General features: G+C 44.6%; 2 protein-coding genes across 3 annotated transcripts; both read left to right on the forward strand.

Moving 5' to 3' along the window:
* Nucleotides 1–10,905: 10,905 nt before the first annotated feature.
* On the forward strand, nt 10,906–12,891 carry LOC147959270 (uncharacterized). Its single transcript, XM_087534507.1, has one exon. It carries the CDS (start codon nt 11,001–11,003, stop codon nt 12,510–12,512), a length of 1,512 nt encoding a protein of 503 aa, XP_087390633.1. The 5' UTR covers nt 10,906–11,000; the 3' UTR covers nt 12,513–12,891.
* A 146-nt stretch (nt 12,892–13,037) lies between these two features.
* On the forward strand, nt 13,038–20,358 carry LOC125520242 (uncharacterized). Of its 2 annotated transcripts, XM_087534508.1 has the most exons (14): nt 13,038–14,513; nt 14,995–15,090; nt 15,377–15,453; nt 15,825–15,895; nt 16,789–16,899; nt 16,982–17,036; nt 17,483–17,544; nt 17,628–17,709; nt 18,219–18,289; nt 18,367–18,448; nt 18,918–18,992; nt 19,071–19,145; nt 19,729–19,848; nt 19,958–20,358. In XM_087534508.1, exons 2-14 carry the CDS (start codon nt 14,997–14,999, stop codon nt 20,138–20,140), a joined length of 1,158 nt encoding a protein of 385 aa, XP_087390634.1. In that variant the 5' UTR covers nt 13,038–14,513; nt 14,995–14,996; the 3' UTR covers nt 20,141–20,358. The 2 variants fall into 2 exon arrangements, with proteins under 2 accessions (XP_087390634.1, XP_048541061.1); XM_048685104.2 differs by lacking the exon at nt 16,789–16,899.
* Nucleotides 20,359–20,571: the final 213 nt, after the last annotated feature.

Below are 20,571 nucleotides of genomic sequence, written 5' to 3' on the forward strand. Positions count from 1 at the left end.
ATATTATGAGTTTATGAGTTTTGATGTACCGAAGTTAGTTCGGAGTCCCGGATGTGATCACGGACATGACGAGGAGTCTCGAAATGGTCGATACATAAAGATTGATATATTGGACGGCTATATTCGGACACCGGAAGTGTTCCGGGTGATTTCGGAGAAAACCGGAGAGCCGGAGGGTTACCGGAACCCCCTCGGGAGAAGTAATGGGCCATATGGGCCTTAGTGGAGAGAGAGAGGGGCTGCCAGAGGTGGGTTGCGCGCCTCCTCCCCCTGGTCCGAATTGGACTAGGAGAGGGGGGCGGCGCCCCCCCTTTTCCCTCTCCCTCCCCACTTCTTTCCCCCTCCTAGTAGGAGTCCTACTCCTACTAGGAGGAGGACTCCTCCTTGGCGCGCCATAGAGGGCCGGCCGGCCTCCTCCCCTAGATCCTTTATATACGGGGGTAGAGGGCACCCCTAGACACTCAAGTTGATCCACGTGATCATATACTTAGCCGTGTGCGGTGCCCCCTTCCACCATAGTCCTCGATAATATTGTAGCGGTGCTTAGGCGAAGCCCTGCGACGGTAGTACATCAAGATCGTCACCACGCCGTCGTGCTGACGGAACTCTTCCCCGACACTTTGCTGGATCGGAGTCCGGGGATCGTCATCGAGCTGAACGTGTGCTAGAACTCGGAGGTGCCGTAGTTTCGGTGCTTGATCGGTCGGGTCGTGGAGACGTACGACTACATCAACCAAACGCTTCCGTTGTCGATCTACAAGGGTACGTAGATCACACTCTTCCCTCTCGTTGCTATGCATCACCATGATCTTGCGTGTGCATAGGAATTTTTTTGAAATTACTACGTTCCCCAACAGTGGCATCCGAGCCTAGGTTTTATATGTTGATGTTATATGCACGAGTAGAACACAAGTGAGTTGTGGGCGATATAAATCATACTGCTTACCAGCATGTCATACTTTGGTTCGGCGGTATTGTTGGACGAAGCGGCCCAGACCGACATTACGCGTATGCTTACGCGAGACCGGTTCTCCCGACGTGCTTTGCACATAGGTGGCTTGCGGGTGACAGTTTCTCCAACTTTAGTTGAACCAAGTGTGGCTACGCCCGGTCCTTGCGAAGGTTAAAACAGCACCAACTTGACAAACTATCGTTGTGGTTTTGATGCGTAGGTAAGATTGGTTCTTGCTTAAGCCCGTAGCAGCCACGTAAAACTTGCAACAACAAAGTAGAGGACGTCTAACTTGTTTTTGCAGGGCATGTTGTGATGTGATATGGTCAAGACATGATGCTAAATTTTATTGTATGAGATGATCATGTTTTGTAACCGAGTTATCGGCAACTGGCAGGAGCCATATGGTTGTCGCTTTATTGTATGCAATGCAATCACGCTTAATGCTTTACTTTATCACTAAGCGGTAGCGATAGTCGTGGAAGCACAAGGTTGGCGAGACGACAACGATGCTACGATGGAGATCAAGGTGTCTCGCCGGTGACGATGGTGATCACGACGGTGCTTCGGAGATGGAGATCACAAGCACAAGATGATGATGGCCATATCATATCACTTATATTGATTGCATGTGATGTTTATCTTTTATGCATCTTATCTTGCTTTGATTGACGGTAGCATTATAAGATGATCTCTCACTAATTATCAAGAAGTGTTCTCCCTGAGTATGCACCATTGCGAAAGTTCTTCGTGCTGAGACACCACGTGATGATCGGGTGTGATAGGCTCTACGTTCAAATACAACGGGTGCAAAACAGCTGCACACGCGGAATACTCAGGTTATACTTGACGAGCCAAGCATATACAGATATGGCCTCGGAACACGGAGACCGAAAGGTCGAGCGTGAATCATATAGTAGATATGATCAACATAGTGATGTTCACCAATGAAAGTACTCCATCTCACGTGATGATCGGACATGGTTTAGATGATTTGGATCACGTAATCACTTAGAGGATTAGAGGGATGTCTATCTAAGTGGGAGTTCTTTAAGTTAAATTAATTGAACCTAAACTTATCATGAAACTTAGTACCTGATAGTATCTTGCTTGTTTTTTGCTTAATTGTAGATAGATGGCTCGTGTTGTTGTTCCGTTGAATTTTAATGCGTTCCTTGAGAAAGCAAAGTTGAAAGATGATGGTAGCAATTACACGGACTGGGTCCGTAACTTGAGGATTATCCTCATTGCTGCACAGAAGAATTACGTCCTGGAAGCACCGCTGGGTGCCAGGCCTGCTGCTGGAGCAACACCAGATGTTATGAATGTCTGGTAGAGCAAAGCTGATGACTACTCGATAGTTCAGTGTGCCATGCTTTACGGCTTAGAATCGGGACTTCAACGACGTTTTAAACGTCATGGAGCATATGAGATGTTCCAGGAGTTGAAGTTAATATTTCAAGCAAATGCCCGGATTGAGAGATATGAAGTCTCCAATAAGTTCTATAGCTGCAAGATGGAGGAGAACAGTTCTGTCAGTGAGCATATACTCAAAATGTCTGGGTATAATAATCACTTGATTCAATTGGGAGTTAATCTTCCAGATGATTGCGTCATCGACAGAATTCTCCAATCACTGCCACCAAGCTACAAGAGCTTCATGATGAACTATAATATGCAAGGGATGAATAAGACTATTCCCGAGCTCTTCGCAATGCTGAAAGCTGCGGAGGTAGAAATCAAGAAGGAGCATCAAGTGTTGATGGTCAACAAGACCACTAGTTTCAAGAAAAAGGGCAAAGGGAAGAAGAAGGGGAACTTCAAAAAGAACGGCAAGCAAGTTGCTACTCAAGAGAAGAAACCCAAACCTGGACCTAAGCCTGAAACTGAGTGCTTCTACTGCAAGCAGACTGGTCACTGGAAGCGGAACTGCCCCAAGTATTTGGCGGATAAGAAGGATGGCAAGGTGAACAAAGGTATATGTGATATACATGTTATTGATGTGTACCTTACTAATGCTCGCAGTAGCACCTGGGTATTTGATACTGGTTCTGTTGCTAATATTTGCAACTCGAAACAGGGACTACGGATCAAGCGAAGATTGGTTAAGGACGAGGTGACGATGCGCGTGGGAAACGGTTCCAAAGTCGATGTGATCGCAGTCGGCACGCTACCTCTACATCTACCTTCGGGATTAGTATTAGACCTAAATAATTGTTATTTGGTGCCAGCGTTAAGCATGAACATTATATCTGGATCTTGTTTGATGCAAGACGATTATTCATTTAAATCAGAGAATAATGGTTGTTCTATTTATATGAGTAATATCTTTTATGGTCATGCACCCTTGAAGAGTGGTCTATTCTTGTTGAATCTCGATAGTAGTAACACACATATTCATAATGTTGAAGCCAAAATATGCAGAGTTGATAATGAGAGTGCAACTTATTTGTGGCACTGCCGTTTAGGTCATATCGGTGTAAAGCACATGAAGAAACTCCATTCTGATGGACTTTTGGAACCACTTGATTATGAATCATTTGGTACTTGCGAACCGTGCCTCATGGGAAAGATGACCAAAACACCGTTCTCCGCTACTATGGAGAGAGCAACAGATTTGTTGGAAATCATACATACAGATGTATGTGGTCCGATGAATATTGAGGCTCGTGGCGGATATCGTTATTTTCTCACCTTCACAGATGACTTAAGCAGATATGGGTATATCTACTTAATGAAACACAAGTCTGAAACATTTGAAAAGTTCAAAGAATTTCAGAGTGAAGTAGAAAATCATCGTAACAAGAAAATAAAATTCCTACGATCTGATCGTGGAGGAGAATATTTGAGTTACAAGTTTGGTGTACATTTGAAAAATTGTGGAATAGTTTCGCAACTCACGCCACCCGAAACACCACAGCGTAATGGTGTGTCCGAATGTCGTAATCGTACTTTACTAGATATGGTGCGATCTATGATGTCTCTTACTGATTTACCACTATCGTTTTGGGGATACGCTCTAGAGACGGCCACATTCACGTTAAATAGGGCACCATCAAAATCCGTTGAGACGACGCCTTATGAACTGTGCTTTGGCAAGAAACCAAAGTTGTCATTTCTGAAAGTTTGGGGCTGCGATGCTTATGTGAAAAAGCTTCAACCTGATAAGCTCGAACCCAAATCGGAGAAATGTGTCTTCATAGGATACCCAAAGGAGACTGTTGGATACACCTTCTATCACAGATCCGAAGGCAAAACTTTTGTTGCTAAGTTCGAAAACTTTCTAGAGAAGGAGTTTCTCTCGAAAGAAGTGAGTGGGAGGAAAGTAGAACTTGACGAGGTAACTGTACCTGCTCCCTTATTGGAAAGTAGTGCATCACAGAAAACTGTTTCTATGACACCTACACCAGTTAGTGAGGAAGCTAATGATGATGATCATGAAACTTCAGAACAAGATACTACTGAACCTCGTAGATCAACCAGAGTAAGATCCGCGCCAGAGTGGTACGGTAATCATGTTCTGCAAGTCATGCTACTAGATCATGATGAACCTACGAACTATGAAGAAGCGATGGTGAGCCCAGATTCCGCAAAATGGCTTGAAGCCATGAAATCTGAGATGGGATCCATGTATGAGAACAAAGTATGGACTTTGGTTGACTTGCCCGATGATCGGCAAGCAATTGAGAATAAATGGATCTTCAAGAAGAAGACTGACGCTGACGGTAATATTACTGTCTACAAAGCTCGACTTGTCGCAAAAGGTTTTCGGCAAGTTCAAGGGATTGACTACGATGAGACCTTCTCACCCGTAGCGATGCTTAAGTCTGTCCGAATCATGTTAGCAATTGCCGCATTTTATGATTATGAAATTTGGCAGATGGATGTCAAAACTGCGTTCCTGAATGGATTTCTGGAAGAAGAGTTGTATATGATGCAACCAGAAGGTTTTGTCGATCCAAAGGGAGCTAACAAAGTGTGCAAGCTCCAGCGATCCATTTATGGACTGGTGCAAGCCTCTCGGAGTTGGAATAAACGCTTTGATAGTGTGATCAAAGCATTTGGTTTTATACAGACTATTGGAGAAGCCTGTATTTACAAGAAAGTGAGTGGGAGCTCTGTAGCATTTCTGATATTATATGTAGATGACATATTACTAATTGGAAATGATATAGAATTTCTGGATAGCATAAAGGGATACTTGAATAAGAGTTTTTCAATGAAAGACCTCGGTGAAGCTGCTTACATATTAGGCATTAAGATCTATAGAGATAGATCAAGACGCTTAATTGGACTTTCACAAAGCACATACCTTGACAAAGTTTTGAAGAAATTCAAAATGGATCAAGCAAAGAAAGGGTTCTTGCCTGTGTTACAAGGTGTGAAGTTGAGTAAGACTCAATGCCCGACCACTGCAGAAGATAGAGAGAAAATGAAAGATGTTCCCTATGCTTCAGCCATAGGCTCTATCATGTATGCAATGCTATGTACCAGACCTGATGTGTGCCTTGCTATAAGTCTAGCAGGGAGGTACCAAAGTAATCCAGGAGTGGATCACTGGACAGCGGTCAAGAACATCCTGAAATACCTGAAAAGGACTAAGGATATGTTTCTCATATATGGAGGTGACAAAGAGCTCATCGTGAAAGGTTACGTTTATGCAAGCTTTCACACTGATCCGGACAATTCTAAATCGCAAACCGGATACGTGTTTACATTAAACGGTGGAGCTGTCAGTTGGTGCAGTTCTAAACAAAGCATTGTAGCGGGATCTACATGTGAAGCGGAGTACATAGCTGCTTCGGAAGTAGAAAATGAAGGAGTCTGGATGAAGGAGTTCATATCCGATCTAGGTGTCATACCTAGTGCATCGGGTCCAATGAAAATCTTTTGTGACAATACTGGTGCAATTGCCTTGGCAAAAGAATCCAGATTTCACAAGAGAACCAAGCACATCAAGAGACGCTTCAATTCCATCCGGGATCTAGTCCAGGTCGGAGACATAGAGATTTGCAAGATACATACGGATCTGAATGTTGCAGACCCGTTGACTAAGCCTCTTCCACGAGCAAAACATGATCAGCACCAAGGCTCCATGGGTGTTAGAATCATTACTGTGTGATCTAGATTATTGACTCTAGTGCAAGTGGGAGACTGAAGGAAATATGCCCTAGAGGCAATAATAAAGTTATTATTTATTTCCTTATATCATGATAAATGTTTATTATTCATGCTAGAATTGTATTAACCATAAACATAATACATGTGTGAATACATAGACAAACAGAGTGTCACTAGTATGCCTCTACTTGACTAGCTCGTTGATCAAAGATGGTTATGTTTCCTAGCCATTGACATGAGTTGTCATTTGATTAACGGGATCACATCATTAGGAGAATGATGTGATTGACTTGACCCATTCCGTTAGCTTAGCACTCGATCGTTTAGTATGTTGCTATTGCTTTCTTCATGACTTATACATGTTCCTATGACTATGAGATTATGCAACTCCCGTTTACCGGAGGAACACTTTGTGTGCTACCAAACATCACAACATAACTGGGTGATTATAAAGGTGCTCTACAGGTGTCTCCGAAGGTACTTGTTGGGTTGGCGTATTTCGAGATTAGGATTTGTCACTCCGATTGTCGGAGAGGTATCTCTGGGCCCACTCGGTAATGCACATCACTTAAGCCTTGCAAGCATTGCAACTAATGAGTTAGTTGCGGGATGATGTATTACGGAACGAGTAAAGAGACTTGCCGGTAACGAGATTGAACTAGGTATTGAGATACCGACGATCAAATTTCGGGCAAGTAACATACCGATGACAAAGGGAACAACGTATATTGTTATGCGGTTTGATCTATAAAGATCTTCGTAGAATATGTGGGAGCCAATATGAGCATCCAGGTTCCGCTATTGGTTATTGACTGGAGACGTGTCTCGGTCATGTCTACATAGTTCTCGAACCCGTAGGGCCCGCACGCTTAACGTTTCGATGACAGTTATATTATGAGTTTATATGTTTTGATGTACCGTTGGTTGTTTGGAGTCCTGGATATGATCACGGACATGACGAGGAGTATCTAAATGGTCGAGACATGAAGATTGATATATTGGAAGCCTATATTTGGATATCGGAAGTTTTCCGGGTGAAATTGGGATTTTACCGGAGTACCGGAGGGGTTACCGGAACCCCCGGGGGTTAATGGGCCATAGTGGGCCTTAGTGGAGAAGAGGAGAGGCGGCCAGGGCAAGGGCCGCGCGCCCATCCCCCCTAGTCCGAATAGGACAAGGAGAGGGGGGGGGGCGGCGCCCCCCTTTCCTTCTTGTCCTCCACCTCTTCCCCCCTCTTCTCCTAATCCAACAAGGAAAAGGGAGGGAGTCCTACTCCCGGTGGGAGTAGGACTCCTCCTAGCGCGCCCCTCCTGGCCGGCCGCACCTCCCCCCTTGCTCCTTTATATACTGGGGCAGGGGGCACCCTAGAGACACAACAATTGATCGTTTGATCTTTTAGTCGTGTGCGGTGCCCCCCTCCACCATAGTCCACCTTGATAATACTGTAGCGGTGCTTAGGCGAAGCCCTGCGTCGGTAGAACATCATCATTGTCATCACGCCGTCGTGCTGACGAAACTCTCCCTCAACACTTGGCTAGATCGGAGATCGAGGGACGTCATCGGGCTGAACGTGTGCTGAACTCAGAGGTGCCGTGCGTTCGGTACTTGATCGGTCGGACCGTGAAGATGTATGACTACATCAACCGCGTTGTGATAACGTTTCCGCTTTCGGTCTACGAGGGTACGTGGACAATACTCTCCCCTCTCGTTGCTATGCATCACCATGATCTTGCGTGTGCGTAGGAAATTTTTTGAAGTTACTACGTTCCCCAACAGCGCAGCCTCTCCTCTCTCTTTCCCCTAAAGCCCAATAAGGCCCATCTACTCCCCGGCTAATTCCCGTAACTCTCTTGCACTCTGAAAAATACCCGAATCACTCGGAACCTTTCCGATGTCCGAATATAGTCGTCCAATATATGATCTTTACGTCTCGACCATTTTGAGACTCCTCGTCATGTCCCCGATCTCATCCGGGACTCCGAACTACCTTCGGTACATCAAAACACAAAAACTCATAATACCGACCGTCACCGAACTTTAAGTGTGCGGACCCTACGGGTTTGAGAACTATGTAGACATGACCGAGACATGTCTCCGGTCAACAACCAATAGCGGAACCTGGATGTTCATATTGGCTCCCACATATTCTACGAAGATCTTTATCGGTCAAACCGCATAACACTATATGTTGTTCCCTTTGTCATCAGTATGTTACTTGCCCGAGATTCGATCATCGGTATCTCAGTACCTAGTTCAATCTCGTTACCGACAAGTCTCTTTACCCGTTCCGTAATACATCATCTCGCAACTAACTCATTAGTTGCATTGCTTGCAAGGCTTATTATGATGTGCATTACCGAGAGGGCCCAGAGATACCTCTCCGATAATCGAAGTGACAAATCCTAATCTTGATCTATGCCAACTCAACAAGTACCTTCGGAGACACCTGTAGAGCACCTTTATAATCACCCAGTTACGTTGTGACGTTTGGTAGCACACAAAGTGTTCCTCGGTATTCGGGAGTTGCATAATCTCATAGTCATAGGAACATGTATAAGTCATGAAAAAAGTAATAGCAACAAACTAAACGATCATCGTGCTAAGCTAACAGAATGGGTCAAGTCAATCACATCATTCTCCTAATGATGTGATCCCATTAATCAAATGACAACTCATGTCTATGGCTAGGAAACATAACCATCTTTGATCAACGAGCTAGTCAAGTAGAGGCATACTAGTGACACTCTGTTTGTCTATGTATTCACACATGTATCAAGTTTCTGGTTAATACAATTCTAGCATGAATAATAAACATTTATCATGAAATAAGGAAATAAATAATAACTTTATTATTGCCTCTAGGGCATATTCCTTCATGTATACCATATCTTTGATGCCGAGGCCGCTCACGAGACGTCCCTCGATGCTCTCAAGGGTGGCAAAAAACTTGTTGCACTCTTATTGTATCACCCTCCAACGCTTCGAGAGGGACATCCACCAGCGCCTGCTCTCCATTTGGTATGGTGCGAACTTCTTGCGCTCATGAAATTCGCGATGAACACATAGCCAAAATGTTGACGCCTTTTGCTTGGCGCCGATCTTGGGATCTTGTCCAATGTCCCTTCAACATTCACAAAGGAGCTCGTCCTCATCCTTTGTGTATGCCTTCGTCCACTTGCTTTGGTGCTTCTTGTTTGCATTGGCTTGGGTGGAGAGCTCGTCTTCGAACAAATGCTCCCCGTCGATGTCCACTTCATCTTCTTCTTCTAGGCCGTAGTTCTTCGGGAACTCGTGGTCGAGCGAGAAGGTGCTGCCCATGCCATCTTGGCCTTACATGAAGGGGTCGACCATCCCACCATGGCCTTGATCAAAGGGGGCAGCCATGAAGGGTCCTCAACCATCTTGGCTTTGGGTCTCGTCGGCATCGAAGGCACACTCACCCACACCGCCTTCGAAGGCAGCGGCACCCGCACCAGCTTCGAAGATGATGTTCTTCATGATGAAACGGTTGTCCGTCTCGTTGTTCGTGGCCGACATTCTGCCGAACAAGTTGCGGGCATCAGGTTGTATGTCAGATGGCATCTCCCGCGGGCGTTTCCTCTGGCCCCTGGTGGATGATCCACCGGCCACATGTGTGGCGTTGAGATCGATGGGCATGGGCGCGGGAGCGGCCGACGCCACCACGCTCACCTCCGGCGAGCAATTCCCGAGAGAAGAGTTTGCGGGTAGGGATGGAAGCCGGGAATCGGCGGCGTGGCAGACATGCACGACGAATCTGGCAGTGGCACACGGGGAAAGGCCGACGAGCCCGTGCTGGCATGGGTTAACCCTAGGTAGAGCAGGGCCTTCCTCGTTGCGGCAGCGAATCTGTCGATGTTCTCTTCCTGTGCAGCGGCGGATGCGGCTTCGAGCTTGCGTTCCTGAGCGTGCCTCCGGCCCTTCCTCTTGGCCGACTGCACGACCTACCGCTCGTTCGTCAGCGGCTTCTTCTTGGTCGGCGCCGCCGTTTTGCGGGTGGCGTCGGGCTTGGCCTTGGTGGGGGCGACGAAGGCAAGGCCAGAGGACGAAGGCAATGCCAGAGGAGGCGAGGGAGGCGAGGCCGGAGGCGGCGTCGAGGATCGGCAAGTCGTCCATGGCAAGCGGGCGGGAGATTTTTGGGAAAGAGAGGGAAATGAGGGTGGCTGTGCCGTCGACTGGCGAGCTGGAGGGAGGAGTACGCGGACGTCGCGTGCGTCTGTTTTATGTCCGCGCCGACGCAAACGAAGTCCAAATTTGGATTGGGAATGAGTCGCGTGACGGACGAAAAACGGACACTCGTCCGTTTAGATCGATGCATAACACGCGTTAGACCGACTTTTATATTCGTTTTAATCCAAATAGACAAGTGCAGATGAAATGAGTGGGAGCGTTGGAGTTCCACAAGGCCCTCCACTATGTGTTCGGTGCCAGAAATTTAAAAAGTTTGCCACATACACTTCGATGCCAAATGTAAAAAGTTTAGCACCAGCACCACAACGTGAAGGATTTGGCACCCATCCACCTCTGGCCCACCTATGTATAAACTAGTAATATATCAGCTCAAAGTAGTGTCTCGCCGGTGGTGCCTCGCATGCAAAAGTACAGTGACTGCCTAATTTATTGCCTCAACGAAATATGGCGTCGGAGCAAGTAGAGGAATCGATGCCCTGAAATTTTTATTTGGCATCGGTTGAGCTATGTAGGGCACCGGTACCAAATATTCAAAAAGTGAATTTAGCATCGGTTTTGACCTATATAGTGGAGGGCCTAACTAAACTCACTTTACAAAGAGTAACCCCGAAACTGGATCTCGCAAAAATACCTCCTCATTCTGAAGCGGAAGTATCGCAGCAAGTTCAGAAAGGCCTCCCAAAGTTCAAACAGAAAAAAGGCCTCCCACTTGCCCCCAATGGCCGCTCCGCCGCCGGTGCTCACCCTGGCGGTGGAGAAGGGCCCGCGCGAGGGAGAGACCCGGCGATGCCGCGCGGGCGCCGCGCTCCGCGTCGGCCGCGTCGCCTCCGGCAACGACCTCGCCGTGCGCGACGTGGGCGCGTCGCAGCGCCACCTCACCATCGAGTTCCTCCCGCCTCCCGCGTCCCGTTGGGCCGTGTCCGATCTCGGCTCCTCCAATGGCACCTTCATCAATGGCGCCCGCCTCCTGCCCTCCGTCCCCGCCCCCCTCTCCCACGGGGACCTAATCATCCTCGGTCAGTCCACCGTGCTCGCCGTGTCCATCGCGCCTGATTCGGATGTGAAACCCGGTCCTAGGCGCTCCTCGCGCCGCGCGGCGGCGGTGGCGGTGGCGGAGGAGAAGCCGACCCCATCCGTCACCCGCCTGAGCACACGGAAGATGGTGGGGACGAGGGCGGCGGCGGCGTTGGAACCCTCCGAAACTGAGAAGGGAGGGCCGGATGCAGCGGCAGTAGTGGTGGAGGAAGAGAGCCACCGGGTAGTTACACGTGGTGGCGGACGGAAGAAGGTGGCTGGAGCGGAGTCCCTCGAAGCGGGTAAGGAAGAGATGGAGGAGGCCGCAGTGGCGACACTCTGCGGTAGGAGGAAGAAGGTTGTGGAGCCCCCTGAACTGGAGAAGGCAGATGAACAGAAAGAGGAGAAGGCTGCGGTGGCAACACGCGGCAGGAAGAGGAAGAAGGCTGTGGAGTCCCCTGAACTGGAGAAGGCAGATGAACAGAAAGAGGAGAATGCCGCGGTGGCAACACGCGGCAGGAAGAGGAAGAATTCTGTGGAGTCCCCTGAACTGGAGACTGCAGATGAACAGAAAGAGGAGAAGGCCGCGGTGGCAACACGCGGTGGGAAGAGGAAGAAGGCTGAGCCCTCTGAACCGGAGAAAGGAGATGAGGGGAAGGAGAACGCCGGGGTGGTGAAATGCCGCGATGGTAGGGAGGTTGCAACGACGGTTGCTCTTCCACCGCTGCCTCCAAAGACAAGGTCCAGAAGGGTCCAGGGAAGGGTCACAAGGGCTCGTGCAAGGAAGGCTGTTCTTGAGGAGGAGGAGGAGGCTGGGGATGAAGAAGTGGAAGGGACTGCAAATGCATTGGAGGAAGTGCCTGTTGCTCAGAGAGGGCTGGCACGTAGAGCGCCAAAAGGGATGACCAATACTGAGTTCGCTGCTTCTCACAACGGGGGTAGGGAGATAAATGAAGGTGGAGGAGAGGCGGAGAATGGAAAGATGGAAGTAGTTAACAGCGGAGGAGAGTTAGAGGATGATGAGAAGGGTGAGAAGCATGCTGGGAGAAGCAGCCTGGACACTATTACATTGCAGGAGTGGTTCGAGGGGATGGAAAGGTACCTTCCAAGGATGATCAATGAAGCTGCTGATGAGATGATAGTGACGCTGGAGGAGAAACATCGGCGCATCAATGAGTACATTTCAGTGCTCGGGAATAGTTCCTATCCTTCTTGAGATTCATGTATAGTCAGGAGTGATGGCCAGTCTAACGCAGGGTGATGCCTGGAAATAACATTGGAGATAATATTTAGTCGCAGGTTTTACAAACAGTAGGGTTTGAGGTATTACCACCATACACTGGGTGATGATTACTGAATTATTCATTCCAGCAGCCACACCAGCAGTGCCTGAGAAATGCTATTGTTCCTGTTGATAGTATTGCACTGGCCATGCTGTGACATATTATACCAGTAGTAATAGGCTAAAGCGTTAAAATGGAACTCTGTAATTGATGATGCATCCTGTGGGTTCACTTCTGATAAGATTACTAATATGTACTGTTCATGTGGATAATGATCTATCAGCTCTCATTGATATGCAACGTTCCCTGAAATACCATGTTCATAGCCTTGACTCCTTCTATGAGTTCCCTTCTTCCACTTTTAGCAGTAAACCAGATAAAGCACGTCTCACAGAAGAAGACCTTGCCTTGAATTCTCATATTTCGTTCTTTACCGAGATTATTCCACCCCCCACTCACACTGTCCAAAAAACGGAAATTTGAGTTATTTTTCATTTTTATAGTGTTTAGTATTCTTTTCATTTTTTAGCTAAGCCAGCTTCAAGCAAATATCTGGAAACCAAAAATCTTGTCATGTCTATAATGGCCGTGCAGCACCTTCTTCTTCCGTGAAGTATCCAAATCAAAGCTTGCACTGATGGGCAGCAAAATCCTGCATTTGTTTCAAAATCTAACAGGAGTCATTATAACTATGAATATGCACATATTTGCCTTATGATGTTTTGTTTGTTTGATGAAAACATTGTCATTCCTAAGCAATCTAACCTTAGACAGCTGGTTGTAAAATATTTCCCATTTTCCCCTCGTAAAAAATTACACAGGAGTGCTCCAATCAAAACTGTGCAAATATGTATGTTAGTTCAGCTTCTTGTGCTCAACATTGTTCCATTTATCTCCAATGTTTGTCTAGATTTTTTCATGTCCATAGGCTTAATAGTTTCATCCCCAGCTCATGTAATCTTTCTTGAGAAAAGAATGTGCTAGTATTAGTTTCTGGAGGGCAGGACAGTTGTCACCAAGATCAGGTGGTAAAGAAAAGTTCAGTCTAGGAGTTGAATCATTTTCTTGTAGTCTTGATCATGGAAACTTTTATTATGTAAAACAAATTGTTCTTTTATCACAGCCCTGGACTCGAATTCATTTAACCTTTTTGACAATGCTCTGTACAATATCATATGTATTCATGACTTGCCAGGCATACCAACTTGATTGGATAAATTTATTTTTGTTCTTTGTTTAGTTCATTGTCCAATTAATGTACTAAATTTATAAGGGAATGCTGACATGTTCTGTGGGCCATGTGGGTTAACTGGATGTTGATGATCACTGTCAAATGCCTGAAGTACACTGAAGTTATAATTTTACATTTTGATTACTGTCTAACTGAGTTCACGGGTTCAAGTCCTGGAAACAGCCTCTTACAGAAATGTAGGTAAAGGCTGCGTACAATAGACCCAAAGTGGTCGGACCCATCCCCGGACCCTGCGCAAGCGGGAGCTACATGCACCGGGCTGCCCTTTTGTCGCGATATCTTATGGGTTTCACCTCTAGCCTACCCCAACTTGTTTGGGACTAAAGGCTTTGTTGTTGTTGTCGTTGTATTACTGTCTAACTGAGTTCTGTATTCATGTTTTATGAGTTTGTCCAAATGAAGGAACTGTGAGCATAGGGTGTTGATTCAAGAGGAAAACCCTAAGTAGGAAGGAAGGAATAAGTAACTGGAAGAAGAAAGAAGTCACCTGAGTTTCCAGAAAACCCTTGGGGAAGACAAGAAAAGAATGAAGTACAGACAAAGCAAAGCTCTAATCCTCCTCAGATAATTTTCTGATGCCCCTCTCCATTTGCAGTAACGCATTGCTTCATACCCCCTACTTATAGAGGATTGTACACCACCTTGGCTACAAAGTTACAAGGCGAGGAGACAACTTTGAAAGGTAAGAATTTCTCATATTAATTTAATTTACCAGGTTGTTTTCAAAGTTTCAATGCATCGACAAACTGAAGTACTTCAAACTACTTGGATTCTATGTGTTCCTTTGTTCCCTCTTTCTACTCTGCAGACATCTTATGCAAAATTATGCAAACTGTCATAATTGTGCCATTATGGCCTGTAGTTCTAGCTTATACTCATGTGGCAGTTTGCGGTTCACCAGTTCTATCAAGTATAATTATTAATGCCAACAGATAATGGTTAAGTTCAGCATATCAGCAGGTTGCATATCTTAAATTGCAGAATGTGGTAACCTCAGTTGGACATAAAAGAGACACATTATCATATATCTCTCTCTCTTAGAAATACGCTGAAATTATACAAAACCATGGGGATGACTTTGCCTGTATTTTGTAATGGTTTGTGCTGTCTATTCAATATCATGTGGCAATTGGCATGCTCTTATTCTTACCATATACTTCTAGCGATGGCTGTCCCACAAGTTGACAAGAAAATGCTTGGTGAACTTGAAGTTATGGGATTCCCCGCCGTTCGTTCAATTAGGGCACTTCATTATTCTGGTACGTCTGTTTCAAATGGGCTTAGAAGGTAATGTTCTTGTATTACAGGATCTTTCTATCATAGTCAGGCGGACAATCCATCAATCATACCACAATAGGTCATCTGGTTCTATGGCCTCACCAATTATATTTGTACTGACAACCGAACCTTCTTACTATTTGTGTTTCTTGAAAGTTCAAAGTAATTATTTAACTGCAGAGATAGGGCGACACGTTTTTTTGTAAACATGTTTTTCTTCTATATCTAGCTGAATGAACTGTAGAAATAATCCACTGTCCTTGTCAGGTAATTCCAATCTTGAATCTGCGATAAATTGGCTTCTGGAACATGAAAGTGACCCAGACATTGATCAGCTACCATTGGTAGGTTTTCTTATGCAATCGTGATTTGTTAACAGAAATCTGTTCTGATGTGGCTTATTCTACACTCACTTGATATCCTCAACAGTGCCATCCTCTAAATATATAGCTGTGAATTGTTTTCCCTGAGATTCCAGCATAAAACCTTTTCCGATTCTGTTAAATACTTAATTCTGAAGCAACTTGCATGTCAGTGCATGTCTGTGTGGCAGTTTAGTTGTCTAGTCTGTAACCTAATGCTCTGTAGAGCTAGACAAACTCTCCAATATAGTTCCTTTATTTTATGTCTACAGTCTACATATCTGCATTGTCATGTCAAACACTTTTTTCAAACCTCCTGTTCTGATTTCTTGGTACTCCTTTGTATGTTTTAGGTTTCAAGAGAAATCAGCATTGAATGTGGTGACACATCAAGCGAAGTGAGAAACAGCGTTCAAGGAATGAGGTTAGTTTTTTCCAGAATGTTATAGAAAAGAAAGCAGGAAAATATTACTCGCCTTAATCTAAGGGTCTAAGTTCTTAGATGAACTGGTTGTTGTATAAACTCAATAAATCAAAATATGATATCAGCACTGCCATGAGTGTGGGCACTTGACTGGCTGTTGCAATTTCGAGAGAAAAATTGCTGCCCTCTCGACTCCACATCACCGGCCTTTTGAATGTACTGGTTGTTGAATAAAACTCAATAGGAAAATATCATGTGTTATTTTGTGGAATTGGAGCACAAATCACTGTTCAATAGCTATCCTGCCAACCATCTGGAAGTCTGCACTTGATAATCCGCAGCATTTTACATTTATGTGTGTCAGCCTGCTATATCAACCTAACACATCAGTGAGCAAACTCTTAAGAGTCTCTGCAGTGCTTAATGGAAAAAGGTGTCGTGTTGGGGATAGCTCAAGGGAGGAAATGACCTTTTTTATATTTTCCTTCCTTTTTTACAAAATAAAATAGCTGATCTGGGGAAATTTGCCATTAAGCCTGAGCACTTGCTACATTTAACAGTCTAATTTCATGCACTGGTAAAATGGAAGCTACTAATGACCAAAAGTTGTTGAATAAGGCAAGTCATGTGTAAGACTTAAATGCTTACTCCCTCTGTTTTTTGCAAGGCTTCCATGCATTTAAAACAAGCTTTGCAAAATGCTTTACCGAAAAAGGCTTTCGCCCCGCTTTATAAATAAAGCAACCACCGAGCACAAGGTTATCAAGGTACCAACCGAACAACACACACAACGCCACCGCAGGCAAAATGCTTTTGAATACAGATCTAACGGTGTCAGTTTTGTGTCACGTAACCTACATATTGTTTATATAATTGTTCGTCTCTTGGTCAAGCTTGAATCTTGGAATGCATGGGTACCTCACAAAAAGAAACAGAGGGTTATTATTACGATTTACGGACTACCGATGGAGAATATGCATTCATGAGAAGCTTATGTACTCCAAGTAACTCAACACATGTCGGTATTTTTTTTATTTGCTATGCTGTTGCATAATAATCATGGGATTGAGCATGGTTGTCTTGTAGGACCCATGCCCAGGCGAGAAAACCAGAAGAGCAAACTACAGCTGGAAGTCAGAAGGTGCTACCTAAACATTTCTTCGTAATTTTTGATATCTCAGTCCTTTCTTGTCATGTTAGTATGTTATGGTTAAGTCTTTTTGTCATTCATGGAGGACTTGAACCTGCCTAATCACTATTGGAAAAAGTAACCAAGCTGAAATTTACATCAATTCGTTTCCTCTGTTTTTAACTCACAACCTCAGTTTCAACGAAGGATTACTCATAGCACATTGAACTAAAAATATTATGTCTGTAAATGAGATAAAAGTGCAGACGTTTTCTTTTGTCATTGTTCCGGTATGCTTACATAATGTAAATATTGTCGTAAAATGTTGACTAGTAGGTACCGCATCTCAGCCACCTGCCAGGCTGCCACTTCACCAGCATTTTGTCTTTATGCCTCACCTAATCCGAGCTAGTGTTTATAGTTCATAATCTTTTGTCACACCCAATTTTTTTTATCAGGAGACTTCAGAGGTGGAAAGAGAACTCAATGCCAATGAACATGAGGAAGAGGATAGAAAGAGGTTTGTACCTGTTTTGAATATATGTTGTCTGGCGAGCATTTTGTTTACCATTCCTGGTAGACTGCAACCCTCGTACATTGCAGGGTTTTAGCACTACATAAGTCAAAGCGTGACGAGGAAGAAAAAGCACGAGGGAGAATCAGAAATCAACTTCAGGAGGATAAGGTCTGACAATATTTCAATGCTATTAAGAAGTAAAAACCATAACACTGCAGCAGGGAAGAGCTAGAATGTGTTTTGCTGTAGTTCTATTTATCATATCTCACCATAGCAGCTATCATGCAATAAGCTCATGTTGGCCTGCACTGTTCTCCGTTTGGATGTCAAAGTCTCTTTGTTGTAACCTGTCGCTTGTCCACCATCATTTTTGCACTTTTGTGTTGCATACTGGATGCAGAAGTAGTAGCTTGTTAAAAAATGATGTCATGCTATATAAATATGAACACCATTGATTTTGGTTTGCAACAAAAAGAGTCAACGATGACACATCCTTACTTTCCACTAAATGTTACAGTACATGCTAGAGGATGATAGAAAGTAAAACTTACTATTGTCAATGAAGATCAGCTCTGTGCTAGTATTGTGATATTTTTGTCAAAAGTATTTGTTAGGCTGTTTTACATATCCTATGAGCATTATCTTAAATGTGGAATTTATTTGTTGTTTTTCTAAAGAGGGAGAGGATTCAAGCTGCTAAAGATGTTATGGAAGCAAAACGGACTCTTGAAGAAAATCAAAGAAAACGGTGGGTTTCGTAGGCAACTCACATCTGCTATTTCCAACTCAAATGTACTCATGGAAACAATATTTTGTTCAATACAGCATGATGGAAAGTCGAAAAGCAGAACAAGAGGAGGAGAAAAGAGCAAGAGAGAGAATCCGTCAGCGTATAGAGGATGATAAGGTCCCATTGAATCTAAACTAACTAATATTTTGAAACTTTGATGTTTCATTCCGTCTGTTATTTTGAATTCAATTTTTATAGGACAATGGTCAATGAATTCCATGCACTCCTTACAGTTGCTTCTTGGGTTTCCACATCAATAATGTTACCCTATATGTCTATATCTCTCCACAGACCCACATCTACATGCAACAATACATCCTTTTTTTGTGTGAATGCCTTTGAATTTCAACTAATCAAATTTGGTCTCCTTGCAATGGAGCAAGCCTACCATATAATTATCAATTCAGTCTACTCATGGCAATATTATCAGTAGAGTGCAATCAATATTTCCTACATGATCAGAGTGAGAATTTTCTTGTGTTTACTCATTAGCCACTATTTTTCTGCGGAACTTTCGGACTTTCAGCGAGATACTGCATTGCTTGTTGGACTTCTGAAAAGTCTTAAATTATTTTCTTGTATGCAGGCAGAAAGAAGGAGAGGGCTTGGTTTGCCACGGGAAAATACAGTAGCATCAGCCCCGATAGTAACTCTCGCAAAGGTCTAAAGTTCCCCATAGTACTATATTACATGAGCAAAACCACCCAAACACATTCCTCACTCTTTTTTGACTGCTCAGGTAAAACCTATTGAACCAGTTGTAACATCAGAACAATTGAGAGATTGCCTACGAACTCTGAAAAAGAATCACAAGGTAAAGTGATCATCCTGCAGTTATGATTTATGATACATGGAGTTGTTGTCTGTTTTGCACAATTAACACAATGAACCTTCTACGCTCTGCCGCATCAATCTTGATTACTATTTCACACAAATGCGGCTGTACGACTTCTGTCGATGCAGATAACTGAAACTAGCCTGTTTGCACACCAGGATGCTTAGTTTCTGCATCATGTGTTCTTTTAGGTTGTTTTGTTTTTTTAGCTTATCTTTTATAGTCTGGAACTGGGCCTTCCATTTTGTTCGCAACGGTCTAACATCAGCACTCTAATACTTCCTCCGTTCCTAAATATAAGTCTTTTTTAGAGATTTCAATACAGACTACATGGTTTGTATATAGACATATTCAGAGTGTAGATTCACTCATTTTGCTCCCGATGTAGTCCATATTGAAATCTCTAAAAAGACTTATATTTAGGAACGGAGGGAGTAGAATTCAGCAGTCTGCTTGAGTGCTTGTGCAAGACATGCAGAATGAAGCTGTATAGCGCAATAACCCCTTGTGTTATGGGGATGCCAGAAACCATCTGACGTGTCGGTTGCCACTCTATTTATAGGATGACAACGCTAGAGTGAAAAAAGCATTCCAAATATTGCTGAAGATAGTCGCCAACATAGTAAAGAACCCAGAAGAGGAGAGGTTCAGGAGGATTCGACTAAGCAACCCTGTTTTCAAGGTAACTGGAGAACGCTACGGGGAAAGTATCGGCTATTTAGTTCCCATATGCTACGTATGGCTCTTTAGTTCAGAAAGCCGCCTCATCCTCAACCCCCGCTGTTTAACAGGACAGGGTGGGTAATCTGCAAGGCGGCGTAGAGTTCCTGGAGCTGTGCGGGTTCCAGAAGCTCAGGAACAACAGCTACCTGGTCATGCCGAGGGGCAAGGCCGACGTGGCGCTCCTCAACGCGGCGGGGGTCGAGATCGCGTCTGCCATGGAGAATCCCTACTTTGGGCTGCTCTCCAAGTGAGCGGGACAGCCTGCATTCATCTCTGCTTCACCATTAAGAGCTCATCTATATTCGGTACTACGAGCTTTGTAAATATTAAAAACCTTTGTGGCAATGAAGTGTGAGTACCAGCGAATGGACGGCACGGCGCTGTAGCTCATAGATCTCGTCGATGGGATCTATCCCCTGTATGTAACTGAACAAATTGTGTTCCAGTAAATCTCATGATTTGTTGGCAACAGTGGGGGCGGTGTACAGAAATCAAAACAAAAATGAGACGAGATGCCTGCAAAACGATGATCGAGCTGTGATGCCATGTCCCTGCTATTTCTCATCTTACCCAAGAAAACGATATGTGATTGTAACTGTAATCAAACCATGTCACTTGTTACAGTGGCGTGTATAGCAGTATAGGTGATGGGAGATTACTACTAGATGCATTCCCCCGCCCC

Source organism: Triticum urartu, chromosome 7A, assembly GCF_056163025.1.
Source record: "Triticum urartu cultivar PI428250 chromosome 7A, HENAU_Tu73, whole genome shotgun sequence".
In the NCBI taxonomy this organism is placed as follows: Eukaryota; Viridiplantae; Streptophyta; class Magnoliopsida; order Poales; family Poaceae; genus Triticum; species Triticum urartu.

Coding starts and splice junctions, on each gene's coding strand:
- LOC147959270 (XM_087534507.1), top strand. CDS start 11,001: ATGGCCGCTCCGCCGCCGGTGCTCACCCTGGCGGTGGAGAAGGGCCCG.
- LOC125520242 (XM_087534508.1), top strand. CDS start 14,997: ATGGCTGTCCCACAAGTTGACAAGAAAATGCTTGGTGAACTTGAAGTT. Junction 17,545..17,627: donor GAGGAAGAGGATAGAAAGAG/GTTTGTACCTGT, acceptor CGTACATTGCAG/GGTTTTAGCACTACATAAGT. Junction 19,146..19,728: donor CTCTGAAAAAGAATCACAAG/GTAAAGTGATCA, acceptor CTCTATTTATAG/GATGACAACGCTAGAGTGAA.